General features: G+C 41.3%; 1 protein-coding gene across 5 annotated transcripts in view; it reads right to left on the minus strand.

The window, feature by feature from the left end:
- Positions 1–18,460, minus strand: part of CNTLN (centlein) — a 208,095-nt gene extending 189,635 nt beyond the window's left edge. The window contains exon 1 of one of the 5 annotated variants that reach the window (XM_048051337.2): positions 17,315–18,456. In XM_048051337.2, coding sequence (XP_047907294.2) covers positions 17,315–17,386 — 72 coding nt within the window. In that variant the 5' untranslated portion in view covers positions 17,387–18,456. Of the gene's footprint in view, positions 1–17,314 lie in introns of all 5 variants that reach the window. The other 4 variants (XM_048051338.2, XM_048051336.2, XM_048051339.2 and 1 more) reach the window with 4 other exon arrangements.
- Between the last annotated feature and the right edge of the window lie 630 nt (positions 18,461–19,090).

Below are 19,090 nucleotides of genomic sequence, written 5' to 3' on the forward strand. Positions count from 1 at the left end.
AGGAGTCAGCCTCACTGGGGGCACAACTCAAGTGTCAAGTGTCTCTATGCTAACACCCGTAGCATGGGGGATAAACAAGAGTTAAGAGACATGTGCACGCCTGCAGGGCTACGATCTTACTGGCATTACAGAGATGTGGTGGGATGGCTCCCACGACTGGAGTGTTGGAATGGAGGGATGCAGGCTCCTTAGGAAGGACAGGCAGGGGAGATGACAAGCAGCTGGAGGATGTAGAGCTCTGCCTGGGGATGGGATGGGATGGGATGGGATGGGATGGGATGGGATGGGATGGGATGGGATGGGATGGGATGGGATGGGATGGGATGGGGTGGGTGAGGAGCTGACAGAGCTTGTGGATCAGGATTAAAGGGAGGGCCGGGACAGGTGACATTATAGTGGGGGTCTGCTACAGGCCACCTGATCAGGAAGACCAAGCAGCTGAGGCCCTCCACAGACAGAAACAGCCTCATGTTCACCAGCCCTGGTCCTCATAGGAGCCTTCAACCACTCCGGTATCTGTTGGAGGGACAGCACAGCAGGGCACAGGCAACTCAGTAGGTTCTTGGAATGCATTGGTGACCACTTCCTTCTCCAAGTGATAGAGGAACCAGCGAGGAGAGGTGCTGTGCTGGACCTTGTTCTCTCCACCAAGGAGGGACTGGTAGAGAATATGAAACTCAAGGGCAGCCTTGGCTCCAGTGACCTTGAAATGGTGCAGTTTAGGGTCCTGAGGGCAGCAAGCTGACTTTTTGTGTTGACTTTTTTTTTTCAGAAATATCTTATTCTTTCGAATACTGTCATTCCTAGTTTATATGCATTGAAATCTTTAAATACCACCAACTTCTTCAACTGCACAGGAAAGAAAACTTTATGAAAATCTGATGCTTTAATAACATATTGCTATAAACCCAGAAAAATTCACCTACCTATTTTAAGAATGCATTACTAACACTAACTACAAATCAGACTAGGCTTCTGATTGTGTTAGTAAGTAAATAAAAGAAAGACTCTGGTCATAAAGATCCTACAATTTCAAGTTATTACCAGCTTACACACAAACTGGACTACAGCATAAAGAAAAAAAGAGTTTGTCTTACGTTAAATTTCTCTGGTTTTATGAAACTACCACCGTAAGATGTACACAACATTTAAAGTGTTGATGGGGAGACTTCATTTCTGGTAATTGCAAACAAAGCCACACAGGGAACAAAAACTTAACGTAGAGAGAATTGGGGCACAAACTATTCTTTTAAAGCCGTTGAAAGAGACATCACTGTACAAATCGGGTTAGCAGTATAATGACTGTCCGGTGACTCTGTTGCATGCAAGCAAACAGATAACTAACAGGATTATGGTGCATTACAGTAGATGACCGCATTTGCTTTTTGCAGAGAGATAACACCCAAGCTAGGCCTGTGTCATATAAATGGTATCATATTAATTAGGTTACTCAAATCAGGCCACAAATATGGTTCTCCACCTCTTTTTTGAAAACAAACAACACACCCTCTCAGTGAGAGCTATCACCTTATGCTACTTATGATCCTGGATCTCTATTTACCTAGTCTAAAGTCTATAAATTCTACACTTTCTTCCTGTTTACCCAAAAAAATCCAGAATGAGCAGGTCTTGGAAATGCCTTATGTCATCTGAAAAGTCACAGTGTGTGTAGATTGCAGATTCTGCATGACCTATCGTTTCTTCACAGGCAGAAACAGAATGAAAAATAAAAATGTTTCTCAGGTTTGGAAAAATTGCTGCAGGCTTCCAAAATACATTAGGATCTATAAAGAACGTGGATTCTGTGCATTTTGAATGTCTAAACACGTTTTGTACTTCTTTCAGGGGCCCATCAAAGAAAGCACACAAAGCCAAACCAAAACTCACTAAATAACAGCAATGGAAACGTGATTTCTTTTAAATTATTTAGGAGGACACTAAGTAAGTCAGCAGTTCTTACACTCTAAATGGCATCAGTTCAACTATAAAGAAATTTTTGAACCACAACATAGGAATAAACTACTATATCTAATAAACTAACTATAATTTCAAAATAATTTTAATTCAAATCTCAGTTAATCGGCAATACGAAGAGCAGGGCTAAACTGATAAAAGAACATTTTTTATTTATATCTTTCATGTACGATTCAGTGTGTACTTTTGCATTGAACTACTTAAAATGACTAACAAATTAGCCTGAGGGTCGTGACATCATTACAGCACAGAGAAGTATAAACAGTATTCCACCACAAATGTTCAAAAAACTTGAGTCAAACAATCAAAATTACTGATGCTAATTTAACAGCTCATAGGCTTTTTGTTCAGTCTAGTTTTGTCTGCTTTTTTAAGAAACTGGATTTAGCTACCACCAGTCTTCCTTAGCTTTTGCCTTTACTGTCCTGCACACAACAGCACAGAAGTAGCTGTTGGGTTTTCTGTTCATTTATTTATTAGAAGAGCTGAGAGACTCAGCCTTCTGCAAGGCTCCAAGAAGCATTATCCAGTACCATGCGACCCAACACAAGCAGGGGAGACTGCCCTTTGTGCTGTCCCGGAGGTTCCTACAAACTCCAGACCTCAGGCTGGGGAGCTGCACAGTGCCTCACAAGATGACCCAAGACCAACGTGTAACTTTCAGTCACATCCTTCTAAACACATCATTCCCCATTACACACACAAAGCAAGAACTACAGTATATATACTGAACTGTTTCTAATGAATATGTAAGAAGTATATATGTACAATACCAGGAGAGGGAATTCCTCACAACCTTCCTCTGATTTCTGCTGTACATCCAACACATATTCAGTCTCTGGCAACCTAGTTCCTACCTGAACTTTGCCGCAACACGAACATATACTGGCCTTTTGATAGCATTCAAAATAATGAAGTTTCAAAGAGATGAACACAGACGTGCTCATATGACTGATCTTTTTTTGATTACATAAGCAGTTCAGATTAACCTCAAATCATTTTCTCTTCCTTGGACAGCTCTGAAAGTAGTCTGTGATATAGTTGTAGATGGACTCCAAGTTTTACTCATGTAGGTGAAATTGCTACTTCTAAATTCTGCCACATTTTTGTCTGTGCTGAAAGAACAGTAAATGAAGCAGGAATGAAAAAGCCACCCTAACTTAAATAGAAAAAAAAGGAAAAAAAAAAGCTCACAGTAAAGGTTTATTGAATCTTAATTGTGTACACAAAGTAAACTTCAAAGAAATAGCTGAACAGAACACAAGTAGTGTCCAATTCAAAAAAAAAAAAAAAAAAAAAGCGCCCTTTCCAGGTGGCCTGCCTGGGAATAAAATAAAATCACACAAGTTTCCACAACTGCGGAACAACACCATATTAATAAATGTTATTTTTGATGGCAAGAATTGGTAGAATTGGTATTTAAAAGTAAAAGTGTAATGTGGTAAATATATCATCAACTATTCTGACCTAAATGAACAAATGTCTTTTCCTGCATATTTGTATTTCTGTAAATGCACACAAAAGACAGCAATTTTGTCCTTAACTGGCCTTTCTGCCAAAAGAGCAAGAACAAAATATTTAACTGTGCCTTCAAATACATATTACCAGTAACAAAATAAAACACTATCTGCAGTTAAAATCTATGAACCTCAATGACTAGAAAGAAATTTAACATGGAGGCATATAAAATTTCTCGTTATCACAATTAAACATCAGGAGAATGTAATGCTATTAATAAGTTACCACTAAACATGACTTACTTCACTTTAACACGTCAAACATTTTCAGAGGTAAAATTGTTTCATCTAAATCTTCAAGTAGTTTTGTATTTTGTATAACAGAATATGAGCATCAGCCAAAAATTATTACAGTTTTAAGATAGAAAGAAGTTTAAATAGTCTTTTTAAGCTCTTGGCACAATTAATGGATTTGGTCAGGCTGTTCCCTGAATGGTCTTGGGAGCCAAACAATTTCTTCTGAAAAAGGGCTGCTTAGACAGTCTGGAGTTGGCACAGAAAAACACTACAGCTGTCAAGGCCTGGGATATATCAATCTTCAGCCTACCCAAGGAACGTTCAGCCTACTCAAGTGTACGTTAGCGGCTCAAGAGGTCAGAGAGAGTGTACCTTGAACAGCTGAGAACTTATATACAAAGGCAGAATACCGATGTCATTTGAAAGTTACTGCAAATTACTCATTAAGACTAAGATTATCCACAACACAACTAATGTCCGATAAAGACGCTTATCCCATGATCAGGTATGGATGCTAGAATTAGAGAATTACGGAGCAAAAAGTGAAGTATACTGCATACAAAAGAGGGATTTTCCGTCAGTCTACAATGAAAGTAGTCAATTATCATATTGAAAGACATACAGAAATAAACAATAACTTAGGTCTTGAACCTGCTCTTTGCAAAGCAAACTTGATTTTTGTTACTGATTTTTAACAAGAAGCTCAGAAGGTGGGACAACCATAAGACAACTCACAGACCAAGGTTATATGGCATAACTAGCCAGATCTTAAGTACTTGCTTGCAAGTAAAATCATGAATTTATTAAACATTAGCTTAAGTCACAAAACACAGAATCCCTCAAGCTTACATGCAGAGCAAGACAAATATACTCATTTCAATGTAAGCAGTTTCCTTCCTTCTCGGAAGAGAAATCCAAGCATAAATTATTGCTCTGGACATTTGATATCAGAAGCATGTAAAATTGTTTAAATATTGCACGCAGTTATTTGTCTACAGGAAACTAAAAAGGGAGCTCACCATATTTAGAAAATTGTTAGTATTTTTACAACTCTTCATCACGGAGGATTAGCTGGCATTCTTTTAAAGCAATGCTACTGAATTCTGATAGAAAAAAGCTTTTAATTTAGCAGTGACAATGACAAAAACATAAAAAATATCTTTCTGTTCACAGGAACAATTAATTCATGAATTTGGGTGTTAAATGTAGGTTTAGTTTTTGTTTACATATCTATAATAAACTGTGTTGAGAACAAGGATAAACTAAAAAAACTCCTTTAGTGTAAATCACACATCAAGCATCTCAGCTACAGTTTGGAGTCAGCATTCTTCTTGGTCTTTTGCTTTATTTCAAAGTCTGTTAACTATTAGAAGTGTTCATACCATACCCTAAATTTTTATAGCATTACAAATGATAATTTACTAAACAAAACACCACCTTCTGAAATCAGAAATAGAACACACATGCAACAGAACAATCACCACCACCCCAAAAAAAGGCAAAAACAACAAAAAACACTACCCCCTGGAACAATTGCTAGAAAAGAAGAGGACACAAACTCTCATTTAAAATTTTAAACAGTGAAGACCTGTGGATACCCCCAAAAGGGGAAATGAAACAGCTGGGAGGACAGAGGGAGCTATTGGTTTACTGTAATTTTTATTAAGAACTCTACAATACCAGACATTGACAGTTTTCCGTATTATGAAGTGAGTATTTCTCTACTGAGTGAAATATACATGACCATCATGCTGGAAGAAAGAATCCATACGTAAATGCAAAGTAACACACAGGACTGAGCAAGTATCAGATTATCTTTCAGAAAGACTGAAAAAGCATGAAATAACATGTCTGGTGTAAGCATTGAAAAACTTGCAAGAACACCGTTAGTATGTTTTAGACTCTCCTAACATCTAGTATGCTTCTGATTACAGCTCAGGCGTTTAATTAAGCTGATGTATACATTTTATATGCAAGTGACAAACTTTCTTCTTGATGTTTCATGTCACTTTTAAACACACACTGCCAATAGGCTGCCAGTGCAAACTGAGTAGATACTGTTCTGTCAGTATTTCTTGGTGAAGACTGTCGTGTTCCAGTCATGTAGTATACTACTAAATATGAGGTATTTTCTCTACAACCCACCCAGTCTTCCTGAGTGGTCATATGGCACAGAACACTCTTATGCTTTACAAAGTCTGATCTTCGAAGTGCTAAGCTTTTCAATAATCTAAAAAAGTGACTAGAAGATACGACTGACCATTACCTCACAAGAAATCAAAGTGCCTTATACACACCGGGCTGCAAAGAGAACATGAGGTTATTTTTACGTTCACAAGAGTCACTCAAAAACAGTATGCACTGCCACACCTAACTGCCCAATAGATCTGTAAGACGACTGCATGTGACCTGACCAGATGGATAGCTTCAAAACAGATGCCACCAGCAAACAAGTGTATCTCCCTCCACCTCCATCCCCAATTCCTTAATGTAATCTTCTTAAATTAGAAGGGGTATAAAACCAACAAGTAATTTTATTACATTAGAAAAATAGATTAACTATGTTTCTATTTAAATAATTGTTTCTTGTCTCTGTTAATAGTTTTGGCAACAAAGAAAATGCCTTTGAAACAAAAATGGAAAAAGATGGGATACCGCTTTTTTATGTGCATTCATGTAAACATGCACACAAACAAAGAGATTGCGTCCTTACTGAGAACTCTGTTGAAAGCAAACTTGAGTTTGCTCTCTTGCATTAATTTGTTGATGTATTATTGTGTTACAATGCTGAAGTAGCAATAGTGGTCTAGGCAACGGTACTGCACATCACACGCTAAAAGATGCTATCTGTCATTACACGATTTCATAAATGGACTCTTCAGGTTAGTCCATCAGTGACAAGAAGACAGCAACATACTTAACTGACTTATTTTATTACACATTGTTGACATAAATATTGGACTCATTTTATAACCATGTGACAAGAAATATGATACTTCTTGTCTGACATGGCACAGTCAGTGAAGTAGCATCACAGAAGTCACTTCAGTACCATCACAGTAGGACTGTACAGAAATCAACATCAGCTAAACAGTAGAAATAAGTTATCTGATAGACATGGGCCCGTAACACAAAATGTCACCCTCCCCAAGTAGCTAAAAGAAAGTAAATTTCTTTGTCTTTTCTAGGACAGACTACACAATCAGGATGCTCCGCGTGCCTTCATTCACTGGTACAGGCTTTACCCTACCAGCTGGTTTCTTCTGAGTACTCAATATTGGAAACTTCATAGAATCACAGCATATCCAAGTTGGAAGGGACCCACAAGGATCAAGTCCAGCTTGTGGGTCCCCAAAGGACCACCCCAAAGAAAACAAAATCTGATCATCAACTTAATGATTGAACAACGTAAGAATTGTTTTCAAAGATGAAAAGATAGGAGAAAGAAAAGGGTTCACTTCCAGAGGAGAAGGTTTGCTTTAATCCTCTTACGCAACTCATCTGAGTTTTCATTTTGAGCTGCAAATACTTAAAAACTTTGAATAAAATCTAACTCTACCCATTGCAGTAATTACACAGAATCATAGGTGGGGTGAGGTTAGAAGGGGCTTCTGGAGGTCATCTGGCCCAAAACCCCCTGATCAAACAGGAGCCACTCACCCAGGACCACGTCCAGATGGCTTCTGCCTATCTGCAAGGAAGGAGAAACACAGCCTCTCTGGGCAACCTGTGCCAGTGCTTGGTCAGCTTCACAGTGGAAAAGCGCTTCATGATGTTCAGATAGAGCCTACTGTGCTTCCGTTTGTGCCCACTGCCTCCAGTCCCAGCACTGGGCACCACAGAAAGGAGCCTGGCTCTGTCCTGTCCGCACCCTCCCTTCAGGTATTTATTGGCAGTGATGAGATCCCCCCCACCCCAAGCCTGCTCTTCTCCAGGCTGAAGACTCCCAGCTCTCCCAGCCTTTCCTCATGTGAGATCAGCTCCACTCACTGATCACTTTTATTGCCCTTTGTTGGGCTGTCTCTGGCAGCTCCAGGTCCCTCTTGTACTGGGGAACACAGAACTGGACCCAGTGCTCCAGGTGTGGCATCGCCAGTGCTGAACCAAGGGAAAGGATCACCTCCCTTCATGTGCTGACTGTACTTCCCCTCATGCAGCCGAGGATACCCTTCACCATTTTTGCCACAAGGCCACGTTGCTGGCTCATGGCCTGGTTGGTTTCCAACAGGACCCGCAGGTCCCTTTCTGCAGAGCTGTTTCCAGCTGGGTGACCCCCGGCACATGCTGGTGCCTGGGGTGGTTGTTCTGCAGACACAGGACTCTGCACTTCTTCCCCTTGTTGAACTTCATGAGGTTCCTGGCAGACATTTCTCAAGCTTATACATTACAGACAGTGGCCTCATGATGACATCTGACAGCTCCCTCAGCACTCATGGGTGCATCCATTCAGGGCCCAAGGACTTAAGTACATTCAGTTTGCCTACGCATTCCCTCACCTGATCCTCTTCCCAAAAAGGTACAGCTTCCTTGCTGCAGTCTTTCCCCGTCTCTGGGACCTGGGATTCCTGAAAGACAGTCTTGCTAGCAAAGACTGAGGCACAGAAGGCATTCAGTACCTGGGCTTTTCCACTGTGCTGTGTAACCAGATCCCCCACACTGTGTAGCAGTGTGCCCACATTTTCCCTATGTTTTCCTTTTATTACTGATATGCTTATAGAAGCCCTTCTTATCCTTGACATCTCTGGCCAGATTCAATTCCACCCAGGCATTAGCCTCCATAATTTTAAGCCTGGATACTTGGACAACAGTGTCTGTATTCCTCCTAGGTTATCCACTCTTGCCTCCACCCTCTGTATACTTCCCTTTTTGTGTTTCTATCATGTTTCTTTTTTTTAGTTTGGCCAGGAGCTCCTTGTTCATCCATACAGGCCTCCTGACATTTTTTGTCTGACTTCTTATTTGTTGGGATTGACCTTTCTTGAGCCTGGAGGAGGAGATCCTTGAATATTAACTAGCTTTTCAGGCCCCTCTTCCCTCCAGGGTCTTATACCATGAGAATCTTTCAAGCAGAAATTTAAAGAGGCCAAAGTCTGTTCTGTTGAAGTCTAGGGCCGTGAGCTTGCTTTTCACCTTCATCACTGCCTAAAGGATCCTGAACTCCATCATCTCATGGTCACTGCAGCCAAGGCTGCCTTTAACCTTCACGTTTCCAGGAAGCTCTTTGTCATTGGCAAGTATGAGGTTGCACTGGCTCTGGGATGGAGTTACCTTTCCCTGCAGTGCCCTATGTAACAAATACTGTGTGTTGCACTTGTAGCTAGAACAGCACTGGTATCACACCAGTGCCAGGTCTGTTGCTGAGCAGTGCTGGCACAGCACCAAGACTCCCTCCAAACCCCCCAAGAGCCAGCAGGCTGGGGCTGGGCAAGAGGTGGGGAGGGGACATGGCCAGGGCAAATATCCCTTCGGTGGCCTAAACCCACCACAGGGATATTCCATACCATGGGGTGTCACGCTCAGCAATAAAAGGTGGGGGAGGGGAAGGAGGGGGGGCTCTCGTTATGAAGATGTCTGTCCTCCCAAATGACCACTACGCGTATTGAGGCCCTGCTTCCAGGGACGTGGCCAAACATTGCTCTTTGAAGGGAAGTAGGGATTTTTTTCCCCTTTCTCTGTGCTTCCACACGGCCTTTACTTGTTCTTTTTTCCTCCTCTTTCTTTTCTCATTAATTAAATCATCCTTATGTCAACCCACGAGCCTTATTTCCTTTCCAGTGTAATTTCCTCTCCCCCTCTTCTTTTGAGGAGGGGGAATGTGAGAGCAGTTGTGGTGGAGTTCAGCTGCCCAGCTGGGTAAAACCACCACATGGGTCCAGCACAGAATATGAATGAAGATGCATAGAATAGGACAAATTTTGCACAAAACCTTTAAGTGCTAGAGTTATGAGTGTTATTCTAAGAGTTCAGTTGTGGTTTTGAAAGCAGAGAATGACCTGGAAGTTTCAGCATGGGCTTCAGAGTTGGTGTTTACTTAAATACAATGCTCTGGATTAATATAATCAGAACGCCTTTGAGAGTTTCAATGCATTTCAGAATAGGGGAATCCATGAGTAGTTTAATTTTACAGACAATATGACCACACATTTGTGTATATTAAGTCTGACTTATCAAACTAATCAAGCAGAATGTGGGTCTGTCACATCCATTAAATCTTTCTGAAATTACTTCATAGTACTTTCCATAAAAGCGCCTCTGAAACTGAGGACAAATAGTAGAATGACATTTGCACATCTTGAAAGTTATGAACTAAACAGCAAATGAAATCACTGAAAAAGTGCACGCTCAACAGTAACAAAGAAAAACAAGATTACCTGAAGTCTATCCTTAAAAACAGCATACCTCCTCCTGAACCAAAATACATTTTGCTGGGAAAAAACAGGATGCTGAATCTGTAAGTTCATGCAGTTTGGTACGTGTAGAAATCTCAGTATGTTCTAGAATTACTCTCAATGCAGTTGGAAAAATTACAAGCAAGAGTCTACTTCTCTACACGTAAAACATTAATTTCTTTACTGAGAAACAGCATATTTTTGTTGTTCCCATAAAAGGTACCTTTCCACTCATGCCTAACTCTATACCAAATTTTTGTTTCCCACTCACTCTAGGGACAACTTGAAATACTCATATCACAGATATGCTGCAAACAGATAACTAAAATGAATGTCAAAATACATATTTTTAACAAATCTCACTCTCAGTTCATCTTCACAGTATTCCAATATTCCATATTTTTTCAGAAGAAAAGACAAAATACATTGAATTTCACTCTTGTTAGTTAAAATTTGTGAAAAATAAAAGCAAAAGAAAAAAAGAGTGAACAAACTTTGCTATTCAACAATGTTATTTCTCTGTGTACAACAGAGTAAGGTCTTTATTAACAGCACCTGTACCGATCACACTCACATGATCTAGACTCCTTACAGCAAAATATAAGGGTATAAAATAAAAATTAAAAAAAAAAACACAAAACAAAACAAAAACACAAAGCACTAAACAGCTGGAATCCCACTGTACCAATGAATATGTGGACTTGTCTTCATCACTAATAAAAGAAAACAGTATTTAATGAATGGAAGCATTAAACACTTTGCCCCATTTTGAAGGAACAGTAGTATACAGATATCAACAATTCATCCAGAAGAAAAACTAATGCATTCAAATTCTTATACTGGTAGTTCACAACCACTTACATTTTGGTTACAAAGAGAGAAGAAAAAACAGCTTGACATAAAAGCAAATCACTAAGGAAGAACCATGTTTTTCTTCTATAGTATTAGCTCCAATTCACAGCTATTGACTTGAAAAGATTTTTACCATGTACAATCAACATGCATGTAAAATAGCTACTCATGCAGAAAATACAATGTTTTGGTTTCTTTTTTAACCTATTAAATACATTTTTCACATTTACTTGTAAATATTTTGTTTAAAAATGCTTATAAATCAATGTTATCATAGCTTCATTCAATTTTCAGTGGGTGTCCTGGTTATTACATTGGTCAAGAAGGACAGAAGGCATGTTTTTCCAGGTAATGGATTATTTTTCATAATAAAAAGGTTTGTTATAGCAATCCTATCTGTGATTAATGCTAGTAATAGCAAATAGAATATTTTACATCCTGCCCTGACCCACGAAGTGATCAAAACAAGACAGTCCATTTGTCCACAGAAGTACTATTCTTTTTCTGCAAGCAGTGTAAAATCGGGCACAAAGACCAGAGCAGGTCTGCGCACAGCTTTCCAAGATCAGCAGGAAACATGAAACACAAAACAAAACCAGAAGCAGCTGTCGCCCCAGCCACTCCACCTTCCACAGACTAACAGCCCACCTTCTTCATTCCCCTTCTACCCCATCACGGTTATGGACATTCACAGCCCATTCCTACAAACATCTTCTCAATCCCTGATGATGGACAGAAGCAACATTAACAGCAACTACAGGAAGATCACTTTTTTCTCCATCTATGTTTATCACCTGTTGACAGAAACTGTAGGAACCTGACAGCAACCTGAGAATCGGCCACTGCAGAATACACATACACAGATTAGTGATCGGTTCCCAACTTTCTGACTAATGGAGAAGTTTCTGCTTTCGTAAACAGAAAACTGTAAACTGCAGTATGGTTTCTTTGACCAAATATTACGGTCAGGGGAATAAACCATGCAGTGCTGCATGCTTGAGGGACCTGTTACTTAGTTACAGCTGTGTACACCTATTAACTCCTATATAGCAAAGCCGTGGGCTTTATAACCGTCATTGCTAGGAAAAGCATGCGAGCTACAGAAGTTTACATTAACAAGACGTGCCTAAAATCAGCACATATAACTTCAGAAAGCAGTTACGATACTCTTGGTTCTTTGCAGAACCATGGAGTTGGAAGGGAAGTACAAGCAGGAAAAATCCCACCTTATTTTAGCAGAATGAGTTGCAGTGTTACTTTTGTAGCCAAAGCTCCAATTAATAAAATGGTGAAGGCAGTTGGCTGTTTAGACTAACAATGGGTAAGATTTTTAGAAAATATGAAATGAAGCTAATCATACTGAAGTCATGTAGTTATCACCAGTAGCATAAATAAAAGGCACAACACGTGCCTGTTTCTTCCAACTTGTTTCCAGCAACAGAAGACAATTGGATACAAAAATCCCAGTCTCAAATCACTCTGTCAGCCTGAATGAAAGCAAGGATTCAATGAAGAATTCAGTTTCACTACGTGATATTTTAATGAATCTTTTCTATCCTTTTGGTTAGGGAATTGGGTGCATTGAAGTCTATGTAATTCAGCAGTTAAGAGACTGACAGCAAGATTACCAAGATGCACATCTTCTGCTTTCCAAATGCATATTATTTTGTACCAAATGAAACTGCTTCCACAGAAAAAATGATTGCAAGAAATCAATTACAGAAAACACTACAAATCAATTTCTAACACAGTCACCAGGTGTGTTTTTTGTTTATTTTAAGGTATTCACAAGATTAAAGAGAAAGCACATGAAAGCTAAAGAAAAATATTCTTGGCACAGAAACTCCGCTCAAAGAGTCAGCTTCCAGAGATACAGCAAATCATTCCCCTTAAAAAAAAATAAAAACCACATATAAGCCACCCTGATTTCCTTTACCACAAGCAACTACACTTGCAAAAAACAACACCTCCATCTGCCCAGGAAAAAAATAAAATAAAAATAAAACATACAGAATCACAAGGGAAAAGGAGCGGGGGAGAACACAGGCCAGATCTTTTAAACACCAAGCAGAGCCAAGAACTCCAGGGAGGAATAAGGACATAGCTGTTAAAGATTTTCCATGGAAGGCTCTCAAGATATTTAGGTGGTAGGCAGAAGTATAAAACCCCAAAATAGATTGCAGAAGTTAAAGCAAATAACAGAGACCAGATGTGTTATAACTTACTGCTCGACCTTTGCGTTCCCATCATCCCCCAACAATGCTGAGCCAGTCACAGAACTGGAACAACAAGGTCCCAAAGAAAAATATCCTTGTTTCCTTTCCAATCATGTTCAGGAAAATTACTCCATTACTCAAGTTATTCTCAAGTAAAATTAGGAGAAGAGAGGCACTTAAGTTAAGACTTGCTTATTAAATGACTGTTAAAATCATTATATAATGCTCTACTGCAGACACAGCAATCGTAATTTTCCCAAACAGCATAATACCAGAGGCAAACATGCCTCGGATATTTATTTTTTTTTTTTACAATTTACATTGCAGAGCTGCAAATCAACATCAGTTTTTACAGTAAACACAAAAAAATGGTTGTTGAAGTCTTCTCACATGCTCAGCTTCAAGAAGCCACTTACTGTGATTCAAGCGCCCAGTGTCATTAGGAGCACTAAAGAAAACACCAAATACTGCAAGTCAAAAGCTGCCAAGGTCTAGACTTACCAGGAGAATCTTAGCTTTGGGGGAAAAAAAAAAAAGGTGGGGAAAAAGTGAAATCTTCAAAACATCGTACTTGGCTCTGCAGGTACCTTTACATGGTTGAAAACATTACCTCAAAAGGCAAAAAGATGTCGAGAGGAAAAAGAACCTAAACCAGAAGGTAAGGGCTACCACACCAGATGAGAGAAATGGCCAGCTACTCCAGGATCCTGTTGCAGGAGAGGCAGCAGCCTGGAGCACTACGGCTAGACGGAACACAACCAGCATGCTCAACACTTCCATTAAGACTCAGGAGCTGTATAAGCCAGAAATGCCTTCCATGTACGCAGTCATCATCAGCGGACTCCAGTTCCCAGAGGCGAGACTGTTTTGGAAGTGCAGTTTATATGACAGAAAATATAGTAGCCCGAGGAGACGTGGAGAAGTAGAAACGAAGCTCGGCAGATTTTACCTAGATGTAAGATATACAGCTCTCCATTTCCTAAAAACTTGTTTAGTCTTCCCTGGAACTAAGGAAAACTTTCAACCTCGGTTATTTGATAAACTATTTTTTCTCCTTTGCAATATATACATACATATATACACACACACATATTGGATGTATGTATATATATATACACACACACACCTAAAGGCTAATATCTAAAATACCTTAGATCTGGTACATTTTGAATATCAGTAAGGCTAAACTAGATTTCAGTTGGGAAGTCTGTTTTGGAAGGGCAGGTTATTAGTATTTGAGTGCAACAATCCTAGAAGAAAAAAGCTTATGTAGTTTTATCCAGTTGCTGGAATAAAAGCTAACCTGAAGAAGGACATTAGTGAGAGTGTATTTACATAACGCTTCTATTCAAAATGCCAGCTAAGGTAGTCTCCAAAATCATAGAATCATTAGGGTTGGAAAAGACCTCCAAGATCATCTGGTCCAACCATCTCCCTACCACCAATGTCACCCACTAAACCATGTCCCCAGGCACCACGTCCAACCTTTCCCTAAACACCCCTAGGGACGGTGATGCCACCACCTCCCTGGGCAACCCCTTCCAATGCCTGACTACTCTTTCTGAGAAGAAATGTCTCTTAATTTCCAACCTAAACCTCCCCTGGCACAACTTGAGGCTATTCCCTCTAGTCCTATCACTAGTTACCTGTGAGAAGAGGCTGACCCCCAGCTCCCCACACCTTCCTTTCAGGTAGCTGTAGAGAGCAACAAGGTCTCCCCTGAGTCTCCTCCAGACTACAACCCCTGTTTAGTTAGATAACCCTACCCAAAAAAAAATAAAACATAAAGACAAGAAAAGTCCTGATGGAAACTGAAACATGCTTTTTTATTGTGCAGTCTTTACAGATGGGCACAGGTTGCCCTTGCAGTGTTGCAGAGCCTCCATCGGTGGAAATATTCAAGACCTGAGTGGACACCATTCTGGGCAACCTGCTTGGCTGACCCTGCTCAAGTAGGGTGGGTTGGAACGGATGATCTCAGAAGAACCCTTCCAACTTAAACAACCACATGATTCCGAATAGCAAAACATACAAGTGTTTGGTGAACTTAAGAACCACAGAAGATCTTCCTAAATTTCATCTGGAAGTAAATCACAGCAGAAAAAATACGATTCCAGTAAGTGAGTTAGTCAGTTAGTAACAACTTCCTGTTCAACTGTAAAGAAATTAGAACAGCACAACATCAACAATTGCCTGTATATACTTATGATTTAAAGGATCTGTCTTTGCACAGAGTGTTTGTAATGAAGTAATAACTTCAAATGGATTAACCATTCTTGAATATTTCAGCTATTAGTTGACTGCTATACCAGTTGAAAAATATTACTCAAGTCTATTTTAGTTCCCACCCGAATTCAGAGCAACTTCACCTAACTTTGAAAGTGACTTATAGTTTTCAACAAACCTTACTTTGGAAAAGCTGCATAATTAACTAGGTACCACCTCTTTTTTTGAATAAAATCTGTTTTCTCCCTTCTTCTCATGCTTACATAAACCACATAAATAGGTTTTAACAGGTTTCCCTACATTTCTTGATGGATTAGTAATGCGGTAAACACATGGATGTCTACAATGCAGTGCTTTCAGAGAATATCTGCTTATATATTACTGCTTCAATTCCCTTTCTATTTTATTAATAACCTGAAATAAATGCTGAAGACATGCATCCACTACACTATTATTAGAAGGATCGTACATATTTGGTTCAACCTAGAGCTGAAGAGATTACTGCTGAACACAGACTGTGTTTTGTTTTCAAATGCAGGAACTACTTCCGTATTCTTTTTCCACTTGCTTCCCTTTCAGAAAGCTGACACAAGAGAAGACACAACAACGATAGGATAATATGCATGAGACTATAAAGGAAATACATTTAAAATTGTTTCTGTGTGTTAACTTTAAGATGATTGGAGTGGTTTCATCTAATCCAGGAACAAGTAGAAATGCACATGTATTGAATGAATCTAAAGGAGAATCGGATACTTAATTTGTGTACATCAAGTTACACTACGAAAGTGATTGGAAATTTAAATTTGTACTGTTTCCTTCAAAGTTTCTCTTATTTACAATGTTCTCCGAAACATTTTATGCTACTAGGTTTTAGTAACACATAGTTTATGTTCAGTTAGCAAATGAGCAGAGGATCTTTGTTCCGCCTCCACCAAACGTCATCTGATACCGCAGATCTGCATGATGAGAAGGGGAAACAATTATCATTAAAGAGTTTTCTAAACTTCTCCTGTGGGACATTTAAGATCTCCCCAAACCATTCATTATTCTGTATTTCTAAAAGGGATTTTTATTGACAGCTCCCCTTCCCCTTAATTCTCCAACACAACAAGTTTTTCCAAGTCTGGATTCGGCCTGTAACACAACCAGCACCAGCTGGCAGGTGCACCGATGCTGTCTGAAGCAACAAACAGCTACTAACTCCTGCGTGGGCACTGTTTTCTGCTCACAGGTATGACTACACGCCTGTGCCCTGGCCTTTGTGGAATTAAACAGACCAGCCACACAGCACAGCACTGTTTGGGCTGTCACGGAGGGAGCGAGTCAGAAAGCAACTGCAGCATGAGACATCACCTTCCCCTCTTCTAGATTAGTTTGGCTGGAGCAGATTGCCATGACGGTACCTCATCCTAACAGCCAGCTATCATCTTTAAACGTAGTAAGTAGCAAACACAAGTGATGAACAGGAGGAATGATGAAAGCACGTCTGAAAGACGCCTGTCCGAGCGGAACTCCTCAAAGTACGTCCGCGACTGCTAGTGAAACCTGAGGAACTGCTCGGGCACACTCAGTCACACAGGCGGGGGACAGCTCAGACCCCCTGAGGTAACCCCCTCGCGTGGGCAGCTTCCCAGGAGTTCGCAGCGCTCCGTGCCTCGGCACCGCGGGGGGAACAGCCCCGCAGGCCCGGCGGCACCAGAGCGAGCCCGGGACCACCTAACAGGTGCTGAGGACGGGGGCCGAGGCGAGGCGGCAACAGCGCTGTGGCCTCCCCGCACCTCTCCCTCCTTCCCTGCTCGCCGCCGGCGGGTCTCGAACCCGCGTCCCCAGGGGGGGTCCCGCCCGCTCCGCTCCGCTCCGCGCCGCGCCGCGCTCCCCGCTCCGCCACGCCCTGGCGCACCTGGCAGCGGCTCAGCTCCTCCGCCAGCCCCCGCAGCTCGTCCTCCAGCAGCGCCACCCGCGCCGAGGCCATGGGAGCGGCGCGGCGGGGGCGGGCGAGCGGGCGGGCGCGTAAAACTTTGCCCCCCTCCGCCCCGCTCCCCTCCGCCGCTCCCCGCTCGCCGCCAGCGCCGGAAAGCGGAGCGAAGGAGGACGCGGCGCGATGACGTCAGAGCAGCCGCTACCCCGACAACGAGCAGGGCCGCGAGGGCGCGTTTGAATTCGCCCGCCCGAGCGGAGCGGCCGCGCATGCGCAGCAGCCGCGCGACGCCTGCGGCGGCCGTTAGTGCCAAGCGCTGGCAGCGCCAACGGCCGCCGGGAGGGTCGGGGTGCGGCAGCGTCGCGCTGCCCGCTGACAGGGGCTGGCACCCGGCAGGGCGGGGCAGCGCTCCCGCCCCCTTCTCCCGTCACGGGGTAGCGGCTGCTGCCTCACACGTGGGGGGCCAACACATTCCTGGCCGTCCTGAGGTGCGGGAACGTCCGGACTTGTATCGCTTGGGCAGATCGTCGGGGTTTATTGCTTGAGTTGGGTCTCAGACCCTACAGCTGGAAGTGAGGGAAGCCGCGGAAGGGCCGTTAGATCTTTTGGAATATTCGGGAGTGTGCACGTCCCGGTCTTAAATCCAGAACACTTGTGTAACAGCAAGTTTTGAAATAAAGGGTTAAACGGTGTTGCCAAAACAGATCTTTGCATGTTTCCTATAGTGGCCATGAGAAACAAAGTACAAGAAAAGTCTAGAACTTTTCCCAAACACATGAAAAAAGAAGCTGAAAGTAAAAAAGAAGCTAGGGATGTTTTTAGCCTGGGAAAGACCACCAATTGAATTGCATTTCAACAGTATCCACCTTGCCATAGGACTGTTTTCACACCTAAGATGTGTGCCTTTTCCCCTCCATCATCACGTTTCCACAGATTTCAGAAAAGTTGCCGTGAATGTACCACTGTGGCAAAACACAAAATTCTTACCATGCAGACAGGTGAAGGAGGTTTATACATCATGGGAGTTAGAACATACATTAAAATGTCCAGTCCTTCCTCCCATGGCTCTGACAAAAGACCTTGGTGATGCCTTTGGTTTTGGAAGTTGGTTTTTGCAGCACAATGAGCTCAATGCCTTCTCAGAAGGATAAGAAAGTGACTAGTCAAAGCCAAAATATGCTTTACATTATTAATTGTATATAAAAGTATTTTTATTATGACTGAAATTATTATCTGTGGAGTTATTGGTGTAAATGTAAAGATGAGACACCACATCTGAGTATTCTCTGTCCCGTTATATGTAGGTGTAAGATTCAGCAACTACATGATCAATATCGTGTTTCCCATTAGAATCTTACACCTTCAATTATTTATCTTTATGTGTTATTACATGCTCACATAACTATAATGGCTATCCTGCCATAATTGTAATGTGTTTACATTTTTACCTTTCCTTTTTTTAAGGGACATAACTTTTTTTTTCTTTTCCCTTAAGCTATCCCATTGCAATTTAATATGTAGCTTTCACTTTTTCCACATCCCCACCTCATAATAACCGTCTTTTTTAACTTTTCATCTATTTATTTCCTAATATTTTTATCATTGTCCCCTTGACCATATGTTCCCTATTACACGTGGGCAACAAGAAGCTAACTTTACTTGCAAAACAAAGTACTTGGATTAGCTACTGAACAAGTATAATGACTAAACAGGATTTAAAAACATTTTCCAAGTACAAGGTCATTCAAAGTTTAGCTG

This window comes from Anser cygnoides, chromosome Z (assembly GCF_040182565.1).
Source record: "Anser cygnoides isolate HZ-2024a breed goose chromosome Z, Taihu_goose_T2T_genome, whole genome shotgun sequence".
NCBI lineage: Eukaryota > Metazoa > Chordata > Aves > Anseriformes > Anatidae > Anser > Anser cygnoides.